Source organism: Pelobates fuscus, chromosome 1 (genome assembly GCF_036172605.1).
Source record: "Pelobates fuscus isolate aPelFus1 chromosome 1, aPelFus1.pri, whole genome shotgun sequence".
NCBI lineage: Eukaryota > Metazoa > Chordata > Amphibia > Anura > Pelobatidae > Pelobates > Pelobates fuscus.
The window spans coordinates 318260055-318281290 of record NC_086317.1 but is presented as its reverse complement, the minus strand read 5'-3'; the positions used below and the strand labels follow the sequence as shown (position 1 = coordinate 318281290).

Below are 21236 nucleotides of genomic sequence, written 5' to 3'. Positions count from 1 at the left end.
TTCGCCACGGCGGGCGAACACATGCGCGGTTCGATCCGCCCCCTATTCGTCATCATTGAGTAAACTGTGACCCTGTGCCTCACGGTCAGCAGACACATTCCAGCCAATCAGCAGCACACCCTCCCTAGCAGACCCTCCCACCTCCTGGACAGCATCCATTTTAGATTAATTTGGAAGTTGCATACATTTTTTTTTCAATTCTTTATTTTTGTAGTGCATGGAGGTATAACAAATGAGCATGTGGTACCCCAACGGCATTCCTCATGCTTTTCAAGTAACAATTGTAACAATAGGGTATATGTTAATACCCTAGTCTGCGCGGAGCCCTCCATGGGTGAAGAGGGATTAATTTTATTTTTTTTGCGCTCTTTTTTTTTATTTTATTTTTAAGTTCGACGTGTATGATGGCTTTTTGTTTGGCCTTTTTTGGGGCTGAAAAATGAAGATTTTAGAAAAAAGAAGACGTTGAATAGTAAGTTGAATTTTACTTTACAGGGTAGTAATTTTATTCCCCTATCACTATTTTTTAGGGTGAGGGGGGTAGGTAGGGGCTTTTTTTATTTGGGTGTGTGACTAGGGGCTTGGGGACCCCTAGACACCTTTGATGGGGGAGTGGGTGATTTTCACTTAGGGCCCCCACCCGCCGCTCTACACACACTCTACATACGCACTATACACACTCTACAGACACTGCATACACTATGCACACACTGTGTGCACACACTATACACACTGCACACACTGCATGCACACACTGCATGCACACACTATACACACACTGCATACACACTGTGCACACACACGCACTATACACAGTGCGCGCACTATACACAGTGCGCGCACTATACACAGTGCGCGCACTATACACAGTGCGCGCACTATACACAGTGCGCGCACTATACACAGTGCGCGCACTATACACAGTGCGCGCACTATACACAGTGCGCGCACTATACACAGTGCGCGCACTATACACAGTGCGCGCACTATACACAGTGCGCGCACTATACACAGTGCGCGCACTATACACAGTGCGCGCACTATACACAGTGCGCGCACTATACACAGTGCGCGCACTATACACAGTGCGCGCACTATACACAGTGCGCGCACTATACGCACTGCATACACAATGTGCACACTGCATACACAATGTGCACACTGCATACACAATGCGCACACACAATGTGCACACACTGCGCACACACAATGTGCACACACTGCGCACACACAATGTGCACACACTGCGCACACACAATGTGCACACACTGTGCACACACACAATGTGCACACACTGCGCACACACAATGTGCACACACTGCGCACACACAATGTGCACACACTGCGCACACACAATGTGCACACACTGCGCACACACAATGTGCACACACTGCGCACACACAATGTGCACACACTGCGCACACACAATGTGCACACACTGCGCACACACAATGTGCACACACTGCGCACACACAATGTGCACACAATGTGCACACAATGTGCACACAATGCGCACACACTGCGCACACAATGCGCACACACTGCGCACACACTGCGCACACAATGTGCACACACTGCGCACACACAATGTGCACACACTGCGCACACACAATGTGCACACACTGCGCACACACAATGTGCACACACTGCGCACACACAATGTGCACACACTGCGCACACACAATGTGCACACACTGCGCACACACAATGTGCACACACTGCGCACACACAATGTGCACACACTGCGCACACACAATGTGCACACACTGCGCACACACAATGTGCACACACTGCGCACACACAATGTGCACACACTGCGCACACACAATGTGCACACACTGCGCACACACAATGTGCACACACTGCGCACACACAATGTGCACACACTGCGCACACACAATGTGCACACACTGCGCACACACAATGTGCACACACTGCGCACACACAATGTGCACACACTGCGCACACACAATGTGCACACACTGCGCACACACAATGTGCACACACTGCGCACACACAATGTGCACACACTGCGCACACACAATGTGCACACACTGCATACACTATGCACAACCGAAAATTTCGTGTTCGCGACATCACTAGTGATAATCAATTCTGCTTTCATTTGGACTAGATCTGCGCAGCAATTTCTCATCCATAAACTAATTAATCTGAATCAAAAGCCTTTTAATCAACACCCTCTTCAATCGCTTGGTCTCTGTGACTCTGTCCTCTCGTGGTTTTCCTCTTATCCCTCCCAATGCTCATTCAGTGTCTCTTTTTCTAATGATACCTCCTCCCCTCGTCCTGTCTCGGTTTGAGTCCTCCAAGGCTCTGTCCTTGGTCCCCTTCTATTTTCTCTTTATACTGCCTCTCTTGGATTCCACTACCACCTGTACGCTGATGACACCTAGTTATATCTCTTCTCCCCGGATCTCTCCCCTGTCATCCTGCAACGTGTCACTGCTTGCCTTTCTTCCATCTCTGACTGGATGTCCTCTCGCTTTCTGAAACGTAATCTCTCTAAAACTGAGCTCCTTGTCTTTCCTCCTCCTAATACTGATCCTCTACTTTCGCTGTCCCTTCAAGTTTGTGCTACCCACATCAGTCCATCCTTGCAAGCACGCTGTCTTGGTGTCATACTTGACTCTGGTCTCACCTTTGAGCCTCACATCCAGCATGTTGCCAAATCCTGTAGATTCCACCTTAAAAACATAGCCCGCATCCGCCCCTTTCTTGCACCAGATACTACCAAGGAGCTTGTCCATGCTCTTGTAATTTCCTGCATGGATTATTGTAACTCTCTCCTGATTGGTCTTCCCAAAAGCCGAACTGCACCCCTCCAGTCCATAATGAACGCTGCTGCTAGACTGATTTTCCTCTCTGGTCGTTTCTCTCACACCTCACCCCTCTGCCAGTCCTTACATTGGCTTCCTGTATGCTATAGGAGTCAATTCAAGGTACTCACACCTATAAAGCACTGAACAGCTCTAGCCCCTCTTATATCTCCTCACAGATCCATAGGTAGGGTGAGGGGGGGTACCGCCATCAGACTCTCCCCTAGTCTTGCATCTTTTAAGAAGTGCCTTAAAACCCATCTCTTTAGGAAAGCTTATGGCCTCCAAGACTAACCTCTACCTCACATACCTGTCTCTTGCCCTATCCTAAAGGGCAGCCCACCTTATTTGACTGCAAATTCCTGTCCTAATGTGTTTTACACCCCACCTCCTATAGAATGTAAGCTCGATTGAGCAGGGTCCTCTTCAACCTATTGTTCCCGTAAGTTTATTTGTAATTGTCCTGTTTATAGATAAATCCCCTCTCATAATATTGTAAAGTGCAACGGAATCTGTTGGTGCTATATAAATGGCAATAATAATAATAATAACACCCAAGTGAAACAATCCATCCATTTTCTCCTATATGGAATCATTAATTTGGGTGTGGATTAAAAGGTTTTTGATTTGGATGAATTTAATTCATTTTTGGATTAAACCAATTAGGGAGGCCGGACTGACCCTAAAGCCCAGTAAGTGCCATATAGGAATGTCAGAAGTTCAATACTTAGGGCACAGAGTTGGGAGCCTGCTACAGAAACTGGAACCCGCTAAAATAGAGGCAGTCGCCAAGTGGCCAACCCCCCGCACTAAAACCCAGGTCCTCGCATTCCTGGGGACCGCAGGGTAGTACAGGAAATTCGTAGCTAATTACAGCACCCTAGCTAAACCTCTCACGGATCTAACACGTAAAAACCTCCCCAAGATAGTAATATGGGCCCCAGAGTGTGAACAGGCCTTCCAACAGCTCAAGACGGCGCTCATTAAATCAGCTGTACTTTCTGCTCCTGATCCAACTAAACGCTTTCTCGTCCATACAGAGGCTTCTATGTTTGGATTGGGAGCAGTACTGAGCCAAGTCGGAGCAGATGGCGGCGAGCAACCCGGGGCTTATCTAAGCCGGAAACTTTTGCCCAGGGAAGTAGATACACTGCCATTGAAAAGGAGTGCATGGCGGTGGTGTGGGCCCTCAAAAAGCTGCAACCTTACTTGTATGGACAACCGTTTACCTTACTCACAGATCACAACCCGTTGGTGTGGCTGAACAGGGTGTCGGGAGACAATGCCAGGCTGTTGCGCTGGAGTTTGGCGCTACAGCCTTTTGACTTTACAATTCACTATCGCCCTGGGAAGCAAAATGGCAGAATGCTGACGGGTTATCCAGACAAACAGACCTTGAAAAGTGATCTGTGAGTACTCCGGACATCCCCAAGCCGATCCTGGCCTGCTTCATGACGTCCTGTAAGCCTGGGTACTTATGCACAAAGCATTGTACGATCAGATTACACACATGTGCCATGCACGGCACATGTGTCAACTTGCCCAAATTCAATGCCGCCAACAAATTTCTTACGTTGTCACAAACCACTTTGCCGAACTCCAGTTGGTGCGGAGTCGGCCACTTTTCCACCTGTGCGTTCAGGGCGGAAAGGAGTGCTGGTCCGGTGTGACTCTCTGCTTTCAAGCAAGTCAAACACAAGACGGCGTGACACTGCCGTATCCGGGATGTGAACTATTAGCCCGCCAGCTTTTACCATACAAGCTGGTGGATTCTGAGGCGTTCAAAACATTTTTAGCGATTGGGACACTGCAGTGGAAGGTACCCGGACTAAATTTCTTTGCACAAAAGGCAATCCCCAACCTGCACTCGATTGTGCAAAAGGAAGTAATGGCATGTCTGGCACACAGTGTTGGGGCAAGGGTCCATCTGACCACTGATACCTGGTCTGCAAAGCATGGTCAGGGCAGGTATATCACCTACACTGCGCATTGGGTAAACCTGCTGACGGCTGCCAAGCGTGGAATGCGTGGCTCTGTAGAGGAGTTGGTGACACCGCCACGACTTGCACGCAGGCCTGCTGCCACCTCCTCTACTCCTCCTACTCCATCCTCTTCCATAACCTCCTCGGCTGAGTCCTCTTCTTCTGCTGCGTCTTGCTCCACATCAACGGCACCCCCCCAGCTCCCCAATAATGCTGTGGAACATCCAGATGCTCTTGTGCAAACTGTAAACATGCAGCAATGTTTTGTTTGGACAGCAGTGGCTTCCTCTGTGGTATCCTCCCATGAAATCCATTCTTGTTTAGTGTTTTACGTATTGTAGATTTGCGAACAGGGATGTTAGCATTTGCCAGTGACTTTTGTAAGTCTTTAGCTGACACTCAAGGATTCTTCTTCACCTCATTGAGCAGTCTGCGCTGTGCTCTTGCAGTCATCTTTACAGGATGGCCACTCCTAAGGAGAGTAGCAGCAGTGCTGAACTTTCTCCATTTATAGACAATTTGTCTTACCGTGGACTGATGAACAGCAAGGCTTTTGGAGATACTTTTATAACACTTTCCAGCTTTATGCAAGTCAACAATTCTTAATCATAGGTCTTCTGAGAGCTCTTTTGTGCGAGGCATCATTCACATCAGGCAATGCTTCTTGTGAAAAGCAAACCCAGAACTGGTGTTTTTTATAGGGCAGGGCAGCTGTAACCAACCACCTTCAATCTCATCTCATTGATTGGACTCCAGTTGGCTAACATCTCACTCCAATTAGCTCTTGGAGATGTCATTAGTCTAGGGGTACACATACTTTTTCCACCTGCACTGTGAATGTTTACATGGTGTGTTCAATAAAAACATGGCAACATTTCATTCTTTGTGTGTTATTATTTTAAGCAGACTGTGATTGTCTATTGTTGTGACTTAGATGATGATCAGATCACATTTTATGATCAATCTGTGCAGAAATCCATATCATTCCAAAGGGTTCACATACTTTCTTGCAACTATATATTAAGAAAAAGACCGCAAGGTCGAAATGTTGATCCTTATTGGAAACCCATTGAGTGCGCTCATCATTATTTTTGTTTATATTCATCTAGCGCAGGTAAGTTCACTGTTTGTTTTTCAGGTAGAGTGCCAGACTCATTACCTTTTTTTTTTTTTACTATATATATATATATATATATATATATATTTTTTTTTTTTTATCCATTGAAATGTATACAATTAATGTGATTTTTCGTATATTTTGTTTCCTTTTTTACTCAGGGACTGGACTTTGCTGGTTTTACAGGCCATATGTTCTTTGGAATATGCTTGGTTCTGCTGGTATCTTTCCCTTTTCTCAGAATGTTGTATTGGAACAAAAAGCTTTACAACAAAGAACCCAGTGAAATCGTTGGTAAGATATAAATGATTAGTTTTATGTTATTGCTATGTAAATGAGCCCACTACATAGAAGCAATTAAATGTTGAGCATTGGACCAATATTTATTTTGAATACTCAAAGGTGTGGGAAAAATCTTTTGTTAACCTTCAAAATACAAGTAGTGTGGTGCTAATATTTAAAATGAAATTTCATACAAGTGGAACATCTTTCGAAAGTTATAGTCCGAATGGAAGTTAAATTTCTCTTGTGTCCTGTTGCCTTACGGAGGATTTCTGAACTTATTGCATTTGAAGAATGTTTATAATTTCAATATAACAATTATGTGCCTTCACTAGTTTCCTTTATTGGCCTCTGCCATTTGAGCTTTTTTTAAAAGTAACATTGAGAAATGTATAACAGTTTCACAAAAACATACTGTAAACTGAGAACATTTTAATCTTAATTCAAAATGTATAAACTGTGTGTGTGTGTATTTATATCCTGGCCATGCCCATGGCAGCATAACAATGGGTAGTTCATCCCTATCCCTAATTAGACAGGAACCTAATTAAAACAGAAGGTATAAGTTTACCCCTCCCACCCTCAGTCTTTTTGTTCCTGTTCTATCCATAGGACAGATGTATTAATTTCAGGACTAAAAACTTTTTATTTTATGGCTTACCTGAGGATAGTCTTTTCCTCTGGCCCCTTGGGAGTTCAGCCTCTGGCCCCTTGGGAAGTCTCCAGTACATAGCCCTGCCCAAAAGTGACCCCCTGGTTAAAACCCCTTTAGTGACCGGATATACTTGCTGTGACCCTAGGGGTAGCAAGATTATACATTGTATTAAATATATATATATATATATATATATATATATATATATATATATATATATATATATATATATATTTAATTTAATTAATACAATGTTAAACAAAAATCTGCACACCAGTCAAGCCACAAGTCTTGCTTTTCCCACAGAAATCCCAAATCTGCAGTGATGTTACTACTGCAAAGGATTCTGGGTGGGCATATGCAAATTAGCTTAAGAATCACATTTTTGCCTCATTCCATTTTAAACATGAGGTTGGTTACTGGTTTGCTTATTGAGGCTTGGTAGTGCTTGGGAAGCAAAATCCAAATAGGTTATGTTTGGGAATAACTGATTGAAAACTATCCACATACTTAAGGTGGAAGGGGTTTTCAATCACAATTCTCCAAACTATAACATTATTTATAATATATCTCTCTCTCAAAAGAAGCTCTTGCACTCCAACAAAAAAGGTATTTGATACCTGGTACTTTGGTAGCTTGAGAATATAGATAGAAGAAATACCGGCACTCCTAGGTTTTCCAAGAAAGTATTCTTTATTCCAGAGGATAAGATCAACGTTTCAGCTCCATTGCGGAGCTGAAACGTTGATCTTATCCTCTGGAATAAAGAATACTTTCTTGGAAAGCCTAGGAGTGCCGGTATTTTTTTAATATAAATATTTATGTAATATTTTTACAAAATTTTATTACTGTTTTACTCTGTAGACTTCGCTGAACACAAATATTAGTGTTACAAAACAGTAAAACATATCACAGTGATGATATTGTCAGTGAAAGTGATGTTTTTTTTTCATATTTTCTGCACACAAATGGCACTTTCACCGATTTCATTGTTGTGATACTTTTTACTGTTTTGAAACACTAATTTTTGTGTTCAGCGAAGTCTCCGGAGTATAGCAGAAGCAAAAGAAAAATTGTGCGTTTCTCTGTGCGTAATTGATGCATTTTATGTTTCTCTGTGCTCTCCTCACCCCCCTCCCTCAGTGGACTCGCCCCGCTCCCTGTGTTTTCCTCACCTCCCCCTTCCTGTGTTCTCCTCACCTCCCCCTCCCTGTGTTCTCCTCACCTCCCCCTCCCTGTGTTCTCCTCACCTCCCCCTCCCTGTGTTCTCCTCACCTCCCCCTCCCTGTGTTCTCCTCACCTCCCCCTCCCTGTGTTCTCCTCACCTCCCCCTCCCTGTGTTCTCCTCACCTCCCCCTCCCTGTGTTCTCCTCACCTCCCCCTCCCTGTGTTCTCCTCGTCTCCCCCTCCCTGTGTTTTCCTCGTCTCCCCCCCTCTGGGTGTTTTCCTCGTCTCCCTTCCCCCCTCTGGGTGTTTTCCTCGTCTCCCTTCCCCCCTCTGGGTGTTTTCCTCGTCTCCCTTCCCCCCTCTGGGTGTTTTCCTCGTCTCCCTTCCCCCCTCTGGGTGTTTTCCTCATCTCCCTTTCTCCTTGCCTCCCCTTCCCTGTGTAGCATGGCCGAGCGCCTCTCTGGTCCGCGTTACAGGAGCTTCTGCTTCCTGTACCTAGCTGGACTGACCGGATGTGCACACTGAGTGTGCACTTCCTATTAGTCCGGCCGGATACAGGAAACTGATGCTCGTCCACGCTACACAGGGAAGGGGAGGGGGGGGAGACAGGCAGTGCTGCAGCCACCTGAGGCTCTCTATAGAGCGCTCAGGTGGCTGCGGCATTTGAAGGGCTGGTGATTAGGGCGCTCCTTACCATGTGGCGCCCTAGGCGGCTGCCTAGGTCGCCTTTATAGGATGTGCCGGCCATAGGTACCCATTCTTATATGGTCAGAATAAAAAAATTAAATAAAAAAAAAATGATCCTGCATACCTGTAATGTTCTAATCATCTGTCTTAGAGGTATGCTCAGATGCCTCAGAATATGAACAATAATTAGAATCCGTCTGCATTGGATTTCTCGTCTTCAGAAAATGAAGATTAATAATCAGAGGAGGTTTTGTAGGAGTCAGGTTTGTTCCTGCGCATGGCCTTCTGAGCTTGTTTTTCTTCCTCATGAGCAGAGGGTCTATTGAGTGATTTACTCTCTTCAAGTTTGTGTGATGTACACATTTTATTTAGGTCTTGGTCCTTTTCTTTTTAAACCAATTTTGAGCAAGAAGGGAATTCATCAGGACAGTCAAAACAGTGCTTGCGCTTCTGGGTGGCCTTCCCACACCTCCTGAAACCTTGTGCTAAATTCCTCTGACTCTACAGATGAGAAAAATTGGTCAGAGGGGGTATTAATTGTCTGAGTCTGAATTAGCTTTGTTAGTCTGGCTGATAGCCCGAGCCACAGATTTAGCAATCATCTCTTGCATAGAGGACTTGGCACTAAATATTGCAGATGAGACAAATTTACTGACCGATAAATCAACAATATTTTTTTTTTTTTAATTCTTTATTTTAGTAGTGCATAGAAGGTAAACAAGAATTATACAGCATGACATAGGTAGTAAATATGACAAGGTAAGTTGCGTGTTTTTTATATAGATCAGTCCAGAAGCATGTCGTATAAAGAGTAAAACATTGAACAAGTGTAGGAGCGTGCGTGTATGTCAAGAAGAATGCTTATTTTTTAGTAGAATTGCATGCATGTTGCGAAAAGCAAAAATCAATATAATGTTGCCTGCGCAGAGGCTCAGAGTTGTATAAGACACTAGTTGCATATGTGCCTGCACAGAGGCTGATTAATGATTGCAGTGCAGGGTAATGGTATGTGGTCGCCTACGCAGAGGCCTATGAAACAGTGAGTGCCCAACAATACTATATAATTATGCATATATATGGTGCCGGATTATACCTCAATAGGTTAAGAGTAAGAAGGTGTATCCTAATCTTGGTCTGTGATACCATAATAGGGGAGTCTCTCCACTGGAGGTGGCGTTGTAGTGCCCGCCGGTTAATAATGTCAGTGGCCTCCTGTGAGGTATCTGTGCGGGCTTTCCTCCGCCGTGTCCTCTTGCAGGCTTATGCCTGGGGTGCATATGATTGCTAAGCTGGTCACTCATTGCAGGGTCCCCCAGCTCCCCTGGCATGACCAATCCCCTCTGTTCTCTTCCAGACCTGCTCCGGTCGGTCATTCGAGGGTTCCACAGTGCTGTGTGCACTCAGGGACGTCAGCAGCCCGGCAGACTTCCCCCCCCCCCCCCGCCCCTGAAAAGTCCTCGGGCCTCCAGTCCCCTGCACCTCCCCAGCTGCAGTTCCCCGTTTGAGCTCCAGGCCCGTTAGGCCCCACTCTTGCATGTCGCCGGCGCTTGTCTCCCCGGCCACCGGTCCGCCGGGGGTCCAGCTTACCCAGTCACCATAGGGCTCACAGAGTCGGGGCTGGTCCTCCCCAGATCACCACCAAATCCAGGGGTTAGGGCTGGCTCTGCACTGACCGTTCTGCCGCCCGGTGGGGTCCGTCTGTGGGATCCGCCATCCCCAGGGGTCTAGGCGTCCCTGCGTGGTTCCCAGTAGCGAGCGGGTTCCGCGGCCATCTTGACTCCACATGGGAAAGGGCCCCGCCATTTGTGGGCTTTCTGCCTCCAGTCTCTGAGAACTACCTCATGGGCCGGGATCACCCCGAGAGAGAGAGGGGGAACCGGATCCGGCCCCGCCCCCCCCCCCCCTCAGGCCGGCGCCGGATCCGGTTCCCCCTCTCTCTCTCGTCTGTGCTCGTGGTTTCTGCGTGTAGGCCACATGGGTTTATAGTGCTCCGGTAGGGCAGGCAGTTCGGTGTCGGTTTGGCAGGTTGTGCTCCTGTGCCTCTCCCCGCTTGGTGCTTACTAGTGATGTACCGAACTGTCCGCTGGCGAACAGTTCCCGGCGAAATTAGCGTGTTCGCGTTCGCCACGGCGGGCGGACACATGCGCAGTTCGATCATTGGGCAAACTTTGACCCTGTGCCTCTCAGTCAGCAGACACATTCCAGCCAATCAGCAGCACTCCCTCCCTTCCACACCCTCCAACCTCCCTCCCAGCATCCATTTTCGATTCATTCAGAAGATGCATGCTTAGTGAGAGGAGGGAAAGTTTAGCTGCTGCTGATTAGATAGGGAAATTGATAGCTAGGCTAGGGTATTCAGTGTCCACTACAATCCTGAAGGACTCATCTGATCTCTGCTGTAAGGACAGCACCCCAAAAAGCCCTTTTTAGGGCTATAACATCAGGCTGCTTTTTTTTTTTCTGTGTAATGTAATTGCAGGTGCCTGCCTGCCAGCTTCTGTGTGAGGTTCACATTGGATACTGTGCCTATTTGCCCAGTGCCATCACTCATATCTGTTTTAACAATAGGTTAAGCTTTACATTTAAAATAAATATTTTTTTTTCACTGTAATAGAAGAGCAGTTGCCTGCCTGCCAGCTTCTGTGTGAGGTTGGATGCCTTGCCAATTTGCACAGTCAGTGCCACCACTCATATCTGTTTTAACAATTGGTTAAGCTTTACATTTAAAATAAATAATTTGTTTTCACTGTAATAGAAGAGCAGTTGCCTGCCTGCCAGCTTCTGTGTCAGGTTGGATGCCTTGCCCATTTGCACAGTCAGTGCCACCACTCATATCTGTTTTAACAATAGCTTAAGCTTTAGATTTTAAAGAAATCATTTTTTTTCACTGTAATAGAAGATCAGTTAGTTGTCTGCAAGCGTCTGGGTGTCAGGCCTACTTCAGCGTGTGCTCTGTAGACCTGTTCCAACGTGCTTTGACAGTTGCCAATCATATTTGGTGTCTCTATAGCGTGCTTTTAAAACCAAAATTTGTTTTTCACTGTTATAGATTAAATAGCAGTTACTTGTCTTCAAGCGGGTGTCTCAGGCCTACAGTGTGTGCTCTGCAGAACTCTTACAGTTCACATTGCCAATCATATCTGGTCTCACAGTAGCTTGCACGCATAGTACCACTAATTCCCCAAAAAATGACAGGCAGAGGCAGGCCACCCCGCAGGGGCCGTCGTGGTCGTGGTGCTGTGATTCCCTTTTGCCCTAGAATAATGCCCAGTTTTCAGAAGCCACGTACCCTGAACTTGAAAAGTTCTGAGGACATAGTTGACTGGCTAACACAGGACACCCAATCTTATACAGCCTCCGCTCGGAACCTTGACGCACCATCCTCCTCCAGCTTAGCTTCAGGCACCTCTCAAGATAGCACTCACCCGCCTGCCGCCACCACCAAAACTAGCACCACAGCCGCTTTACTTGGTATGTCAGAGGAGTTATTCACACACCCGTTTGAAGAAATGAGTGGTGCGCAACCATTATTGCTAGAGGATGTAGATAACAGGGATATGTCTCAGGCAGGCAGCATTAAACACATGGAGGTACGGTGTGATGATGATGATGTTGTACCCGCTGCTGCTTCCTTTTCTGAGTTGTCAGATACAAGCGAAGCGGTTGATTATGACGATGCGTCCATGGATGTCACGTGGGTGCCAGCTCGGCAAGAAGAAGAACAGGGCGAAAGTTCAGATTGGGAGACAGAGAGGAGGAGGAGGAGACGAGTTGGAAGCAGGGGGGGGTCGTCGCAAGGAGCTAGTGGCACAGTCAGACAGCATGCATCGGCACCCGGGGTCAGCCCGACAGCACGCCAATCAACGCATGCTGTGTCCACCACCAGAATGCCGTCATTGCAGAGCTCAGCAGTGTGGCATTTTTTTGTGTGTCTGCCTCGGACAACAGCGATGCCATTTGCAACCTGTGCCAAAGGAAACTGAGTCGTGGGAGGTCCAACACCCACCTAGGTACAACTGCTTTGCGTAGGCACATGATCTCACATCACAAACGCCTATGGGATCAACACATGAGTACAAGCAGCACGCCTACTCTAAGCCGCCATCCTCCTCCTGGTCCAGCATCTTCAGCCACGTTAACCACTGCTGTCCTTCTTGCCCCCTCTCAACCATCCGCCACTCCGTCTCCCGCCTTGAGCAGTTCCCGCTCATCTGCCCACAGTCATGTGTCTGTCAAGGACATGTTTAAGCGTAAGAAGCCAATGTCACCAAGTCACCCCCTTGCCCAGCGTCTGACAGCTGGCTTGTCCGAACTATTAGCCCGCCAGCTTTTACCATACAATCTGGTTGAGTCTGAGGCGTTCAAAAAATTTGTAGCTATTGGGACACCGCAGTGGAAGGTACCCGGCCGGAATTTGTTTTCACGAAAGGCAATCCCCAACTTGTACTCGATTGTGCAAAAGGAAGTCATGGCATGTCTGGCACACAGTGTTGGGGCAAGGGTCCATCTGACCACTGATACCTGGTCTGCAAAGCATGGTCAGGGCAGGTATATCACCTACACTGCGCATTGGGTAAACCTGCTGACGGCTGACAAGCAAGGAATGCGTGGCATTGCAGAGGAGTTGGTGACACCGCCACGAATTGCAGGCAGTGGGAATTTTTTTGCCACGTTACTGGACGCTCATGCGCAATGCCTGTAGGCTCATGCGTCCTTTTGAGGAGGTGACAAACCTAGTCAGTCGCACCGAAGGCACCATCAGCGACATCATACCATTTGTTTTCTTCATGGAGCGTGCCCTGCGAAGAGTGCTGGATCAGGCTGTAGAGGAGCGTGAAGAGGAAGAGGAAGAGTTGTGGTCACCATCACCACCAGAAACAGCCTTATCAGCATCGCTTGCTGGACCTGCGGCAACGCTGGAAGAGGATTGTGAGGAAGAAGAGTCAGAGGAGGATTGTAGCTTTGAGGAGGAGGAGGAGCAAGACCAAGCACAACAGGCATCCCAGGGTGCTCGTTGTCACCTATCTGGTACACGTGGTGTTGTACGTGGCTGGGGGGAAGAACATACCTTCAATGACATCAGTGAGGAGGAGGAACGGGAAATGAGTAGCTCGGCATCCAACCTTGTGCAAATGGGGTCTTTCATGCTGTCCTGCCTGTTGAGGGACCCTCGTATAAAAAGGCTGAAGGAGAACGACCTGTACTGGGTGTCCACGTGTAATGGTAAATTAAGTAATTTCTTTATATTTATGAAGTTCTGAATTTCATAAATATGAAATAATACCACAAATAAAATAATAAAAGGTATACTGGTCAATCACATAAATATTAGTGAATATCTTGAATGAACAGACAAGAGGCAAAGTTTTGATGAAAGTATAAACAAAACTTTACTGGGAATACAATTATCAAGCACACAAAAAACAAATACTTTTAAAAAACACACACTGCTATAAACAATACATTCAGGTAAGGAATCTACTTAGCTCTATTCATGGAGATTCAGCAGCTTACACAGGATAATTGAATCAGCATAACACACAGAACAATGAGGTGAGTTCCTTGCCACATGTTAAATGGATTTACATGGGCACCTCTAAAGACACCTGGCTTCTTCCGACCCAGTCATGAAACTGCTCTCAGGTTTCTGGTAACCCCTTGAATAACCTCCCATCTAGTATCCGCCCACAGAGGTAACATAACCAATACCTAATGGTCATCTCTAGGAGGCGGATACTACATGTGGTCATTTGTGAAAGGAAGTGACTTAAGAATTCTCAATACCTTCCTAAAGCACATGTCTCATTGACTATGCGGCAGCCATCTTTATTCACTCGACGTCACAGTGCTCACTAGGCCACCTATAGGTCACTTCCTCCCTAAAGCACATGTCTCATTGACTATGCGGCAGCCATCTTTATTCACTCGACGTCACAGTGCTCACTACACCCCCTATAGGTATCATACGTTATTGCACATGAATGGGAACACAATAATAGAACATTTATCATTGCCCATAACCAATACACCACGCTACTAGACCCCCGGTATAAGCAGAAAGTGGCGGAAATGTTACCCAATTACAACAAGTCGGAAAGGATGCAGCATTTGCAAAATAAATTAAAAAGTATGCTTTACACAGCGTATAAGGGTGATGTCACAGCACAACGGGAATCTAACAGGGGGAGAGGTGGAAGTCATCCTCCTCCTCCTCCTCCCACGACCACGCCGGCAAGGACAGGACGCTTTAAAGACGTGTTGTTGATGGAGGACATGCGGACCTTTTTAAGTCCTATGCATCGCCACAGCCCTTCGGGATCCACCCTCAGAGAGCGACTCGACCGACAGGTAGCAGACTACCTCGCCTTAACTGCAGATATCGACACTCTGAGGAGCGATGAACCCCTTGACTACTGGGTGTGCAGGCTTGACCTGTGGCCTGAGCTATCCCAATTTGCGATAGAACTTCTGGCCTGCCCCGCTTCAAGTGTCCTGTCAGAAAGGACCTTCAGTGCAGCAGGAGGTATTGTCACTGAGAAGAGAAGTCGCCTAGGTCAAAAAAGTCTAGATTACCTCACCTTTATTAAGATGAATGAGGGATGGATCCCGAAGGGACTGACACTGGGCGATACATTCGCTTAAAAAAGGCCTGATGAGATGAGCTGCCTTGGGCTAAAAATGGTCCACACGCTGCTGTATTTTAGCTCTGAATGACGTTTGACTTGCGTGACTTATCCGCCACCAACTAGGGTTCAAGCCGCCATGTTTTAGGGCACTTTCTGCCTGTGAAACAAACATCAATTTTTCTGGCCGCTGCTACAGCAGCGGCTGCAACAATACCAAATTTTTCAGGCATGTGTACATGCCTAATTTTTAGGCCCACTGGTGCAGCACTGTGGCTTCAAAAACCAAACCAAAAATTAAAATCCTCCAAGATGGCACCAATATACCAGTGGTCTAAGCATCTTCCCACCTTGGCCTAAAAAGGGGAGGTGATTCAACAATTAAAAATCTCTGCCATTTACACGTCCACTGATAGGAGACGCGGAAGGTATTAAACTGATATGAACAATACTCCACTCCTATCAGTAGGTCCGTCCCATTGTGATTTATGCCCCCCACCCACCGCGCAGGGATGGGGGCCGGGGGGGAGGAAAGTAGGCCCCCCCATTATGATTTATGCCCCCCCCAACGCGCAGGGGTTGGGGAGGACAGTAGCTCCCCCCAGTGTGTATCAGGGGCTTTGAGGACAGGTGTCAATCCATACCTGCCAAGTGACCCTATGTAGGAGGAACAGTCCCTATTCTGCTCTGTCAGTGTGTATCAAGGGTTTTGAGGTCAGGTGTCAATCCATATCTGCCAAGTGACCCTATGTAGGAGGAACAGTCCCTATTCTGCTCTGTGTCAGTGTGTATCAGGGGTTTTGAGGACAGGTGTCAATCCATATCTGCCAAGTGACCCTATGTAGGGGGAACAGTTCCTATTCTGCTCTGTGTCAGTGTGTATCAGGGGTTTTGAGGACAGGTGTCAATCCATACCTGCCAAGTGACCCTATGTAGGGGGAACAGTCTCTATTCTGCTCTGTGTCAGTGTATCATGGTCTCTGTGGACGGTGAACAGTCTCTATTCTGCTCTGTGTCAGTGTGTATCAGGGGTTTTGAGGACAGGTGTCAATCCATATCTGCCAAGTGACCCTATGTAGGGGGAACAGTCTCTATTCTGCTCTGTGTCAGTGTATCATGGTCTCTGTGGACGGTGAACAGTCTCTATTCTGCTCTGTGTCAGTGTGTATCAGGGGTTTTGAGGACAGGTGTCAATCCATATCTGCCAAGTGACCCTATGTAGGAGGAACAGTCCCTATTCTGCTCTGTGTCAGTGTGTATCAGGGATCATTAGGACAGGTGTCAATCCATATCTGCCAAGTGACCCTATGTAGGAGGAACAGTCTCTATTCTGCTCTGTGTCAGTGTGTATCAGGGATCATTAGGATAGGTGTCAATCCATATCTGCCAAGTGACCCTATGTAGGGGGAACAGTCCCTATTCTGCTCTGTGTCAGTGTGTATCAGGGATCATTAGGATAGGTGTCAATCCATATCTGCCAAGTGACCCTATGTAGGGGGAACAGTCTCTATTCTGCTCTGTGTCAGTGTGTATCAGGGCTGGGCTTTGAGGACAGGTGTCAATGTTAGGTGATTTCTGCCCTTTATGGATTAAAAGCAGACTCTGCATCAACTGTGCAATTTTCCATGGGAGTTTTGCCATGGATCCCCCTCTGGCATGCCACAGTCCAGGTGTTAGTCCCCTTGAAACAACTTTTCCATCACTATTGTGGCCAGAAAGAGTCCCTGTTGGTTTTAAAATTCGCCTGCCCATTGAAGTCAATGGCGGTTCGCGCGGTTTGCCGGTTCGCGAACATTTGCGGAAGTTCGCGTTCGGCGTTCGCGAACCGAAAATTTCGGGTTCGCGACAACACTAGTGCTTACTTCTGCCCCGGCTTCAGGCTTGCTTTTAGTGCTTATTTCAGCGTATTTGAGCGATTCGGAGCCGGAGCTGGCATGGATGGCTGCCGCTCAGCTCGGCGGTCCGGCCCCGCCCCCCCAAATCAACAATATTTTGTAAAGAATACTCTGTGAGGATTTCATACTCGTCAGTAGCACCAGGTCTTGTTGACTGTGCAGGAGTTTTTCTAGGTTGCTTAGAATTCATATTTCTAAATTCTGCTATAAAGTAATTTTATATAGATGCAATCGAAAATATTGTAATTAAGTAACAATAATGAACGGTAAATAACAGTATAACCTGAACAAGAACAAACAGGATGAAATGTAATCTTTTCTTGAGGAGAGAAACAATGTCAGTATAAGAGATTCAGCTGATGTGAAGTAGGTGGGTAAAAAGGGCAGGAAAAACTAGCTGACAACCAACTAGTTGTGAAAACCCATGAGAAATGACAGTGTGAATCTGAGGGGAACTATGTGTGTAAAATGAACTGAAATCTCTAACAAACTGAAATGTACAGGAACAAATCCAACACTGAAATAATATATCTTAATAAGTAATACATTTATTAACTTCTGAATTATTATTATTATTGATATTTATAGAGTGCAGTCAAATTCTGCAGCGCTTTACAATGGGTGGACGAACAGACATGTAGTTGTAACCAGACAAGTTGGACATACAGGAACAGAGGGGTTGAGGGCCCTGCTCAATGAGCTTACATGCTAGAGGGAGTGGGGTAACATGACACAAAAGGTAAGGATAGTATTAGACTAGTGACAGTTGCAGAAGAGGAATCAGTCGGGAGCTATTAACAGTTTAATTGATACGCTTTTATGAAGAAGTGGGATTTTAATGATTTTTTGAAGGAGTGGAGACTGGGTGAACGGAGGAGGGAAGCGAGTTCCACAGGAATGGTGCAGCCCTCGAGAAATCTTGAAGGCGAGCATCAGAGGTGGGAGTTACGGACAGAAGATAGACGTAAGTCTTGAGCAGATCGCAAGGGCCTAGACGGGACATACTTGTGTATAAGGGAGGATAGATAGGTGGGAGCAGCATTATGTAGAGATTTGAATTCAAACATAATGTTGATACCATATGGAAAAAAAATAAATATATATATATATATATATATATATATATATATATATATATACATATATATAATCTGAATATATGAAGACATGTGAGGAAAAATTTATAAAAATCATAAATATTGAAAAATATTATTGATAAGGGTTAAATAATATAAACTGTAATGTAATTCATACTGAAATACACATCTAATTAAACTAAGGTAAAGGCTGTAACATTGTGAATATATATGTTGCTTATCTCCACTGGAGCAGCAAAGAAATAGGAAGAAGATTGGGGATCATTCAATATAACGACTATGCTTATTGGCTACTGAATGTTCCACTTCAGTTACTTGACTGTTTTGTTTTTTATTCAGTTGTTCACTAATCTTTATTTAAATGTCTTTGCTGCTGGAGTTAAGTAAAGAAAGTTAATGATTTTCAGGGTTTTATTCGGTTGCATTTTCCAGGGAACAGACAGTTCCTCTTTAAGTTTAATGTACCATATTGAATGCATTTGGAAGCATTAACAAAAACTGCCACTAAAGACGTTTCTGTAATGAGCAGCTAGCCTTCCTGCTGGCATAGCCTCACGGGAAATGTAGTTCTGAAACATTTTGATTGCTCTCTAAGTGATTGTGAACCTTGGCACTGCAGAAAATTCTGATCTAGGCCCACAGACTTGCACTGTATAGCAACAGATGTTGAATTAATAGAGAAAGAAAAAAGTTGTACGTATAATTCCATGATAAATAAGAGTAAACTTTTCAGAAGGTTTTCATTCCTTTAAAAAAAAAAATGTTAATACTCAACATTCTTTTGAGTAGGATAAATTCTCAATAAATGTGAAACAAACAGTGGGATTAAAGGAGTACAGGTGTAGTTCATTGGCACAGATTGTTTGAAAGCAACTACAATCAATCTCAATCAACAAACATTTGCAACTAGTTTTCTGATTAGCAATCAAAAACTCTGCTGTATCAGTAATAAGAAAACTAAATTACATCTAACATTTCACTGATGATTTCTGTATTTTTTTACGTTAGGCAATTTAACCTGTTCTATTTATAAAGAGACAAATGTTTTTTATTTGTACCAAAGGATTTTTTATTTTAAATTTTTCGCAAATGTTTTGAATTTCTAGAATGTATTGAATTAACTATATGAATAAGTGTATACCTATTACGAATAGGTATACCTATTATATATTTGGTAACTTTGTGTAGAACATTTCCCAGTTTGGTGTGTGCATAGTGCGAACAGGAGTATAGGTAAAGACTTTCTGGGTGGATAAAATGTACACATAGTTACATAGTTATAGTCTGAAAAGAGACGTGTCCATCAAGTTCAGCCTTCCTCACATTTTTTTGCTGTTGATCCAAAAGAAGGCAAAAAAATTTTTGAAGCACTTCAAATTTTGCAACAAACTAGGAAAAATAATTCCCTATTGACCCCAGAATGACAGTCAGATTAATCATTGGATCAATAATAATTTACCATACATTGAAAAATTATATCCTTGAATATTCTGTTTTTGCAAGTATTCATCTAGTTGCTGTTTGAACATCTGTATGGACTCTGATAAAACCACTTCTTCAGGCATAGAATTCTAGATCCTTACTCTTCTTACAGTAAAAAAACCCTTTGCTTTGCCTTGGATGAAATCTTCTTTCTTCCAGTCTAAACACATGACCTCGTGTAAATGTGAATAGATTTCCACACAATGGTTTGTATTGGCCACGAATATATTTGTGTAATGTTATCATATCCCCTCTCAGGCAAAGTTTTTCTAAACTAAATAGGTTTAAATTTGTTAACCTTTCTTTTATAGCTGATATGTTCCATTACTTTTATAAATTTTGTAGCCCGCCTCTGCACTTTTTCTAGTGCCATAATATCCTTCTTTAGAACAGGTGCCCAAAATTGCACATCATATTCAAGATGTAATCTTACCAGTGATTTATAAAGAGGCAAAATGATATTCTCATCCCGAAAATGAATGCACCTTTTCATGCATGACTACCTTACTGGCCTCAGCCACTGCTGATTGGCATTGCACATTGTTGCATAGTTTGTTGTCTATAACAATTCCTAAGTCCTTGTGTGTGATTATCTTGAATTCCCTTCCATTAAGGGTATCAGTTGCTTGTGCATTTTTGATGCCAAAGTACATAACTTTGCATTTTTCTACATTAAATTTAATTTGCCATTAGCGTGCCCAGTCCCCCAGTCTATCTAAATCCCTCTGCAGCAAAGTGATACCTTGTTTACATTGTAATATTTTACAGAGTTATGTGTCCTCTGCAAACAATGAAACATGACTTTCAATACTTTTTTTTTTCTTCCAAACATGTTAAATAGAAGGGGTCCCAAAACAGGACCCTGAGGGACACCACTTGCCACCTCTGTCCATCTTGAAAATGTACCATTAATGACTACTCTCTGTACTGTATTTTTAAGACAATGTTCTACACAAGAACAAGAATTTTTGATCTAGACTGATTTCTTTGTGTTTTAACACTAAACTAATGTGTGGAACTATATTAAATGCCTTGGCAAAATCCAAATAGATCACATCCACTGCAGCACCCTGATCTATACTTCAACTTCTTCATAGAACACAATCAAGTTAGTTTGACATGACTTGTGCTTCATAAAACCATGCTGATTTTTGCTGATAACTAAATTCATCTCAAGGAATTCTTGAATATTATCCCTTAATAACCTTTCAAATACTTTCCCAGCCACAGACGTTAAGCTCACAGGTCTATAATTTCCAGGAAAGGATTTCAAACCCTTTTTAAATATAGGGACCACCTCTGCCTTTCTCAAATCCCCCAGTACAATTCCTGAAAGAAAACAATCTTGAAAGATTAAAAACAGAGTTTCACTTCTATTCCACACTTAGTTCCTTAAGTACTCGTGGACGAAT

At 44.7% G+C, this 21236-nt stretch overlaps 1 protein-coding gene across 2 annotated transcripts in view; it reads left to right on the top strand.

Annotated features, from left to right (window-relative positions):
• Window positions 1-21236, top strand: part of OCA2 (OCA2 melanosomal transmembrane protein) — a 300931-nt gene that overhangs the window by 188824 nt on the left and 90871 nt on the right. For both annotated transcript variants that reach the window (XM_063459252.1, XM_063459243.1), the window contains exon 15: window positions 6098-6230. In XM_063459252.1, coding sequence (XP_063315322.1) covers window positions 6098-6230 — 133 coding nt within the window. The remainder of the gene's footprint in view (window positions 1-6097; window positions 6231-21236) is intronic.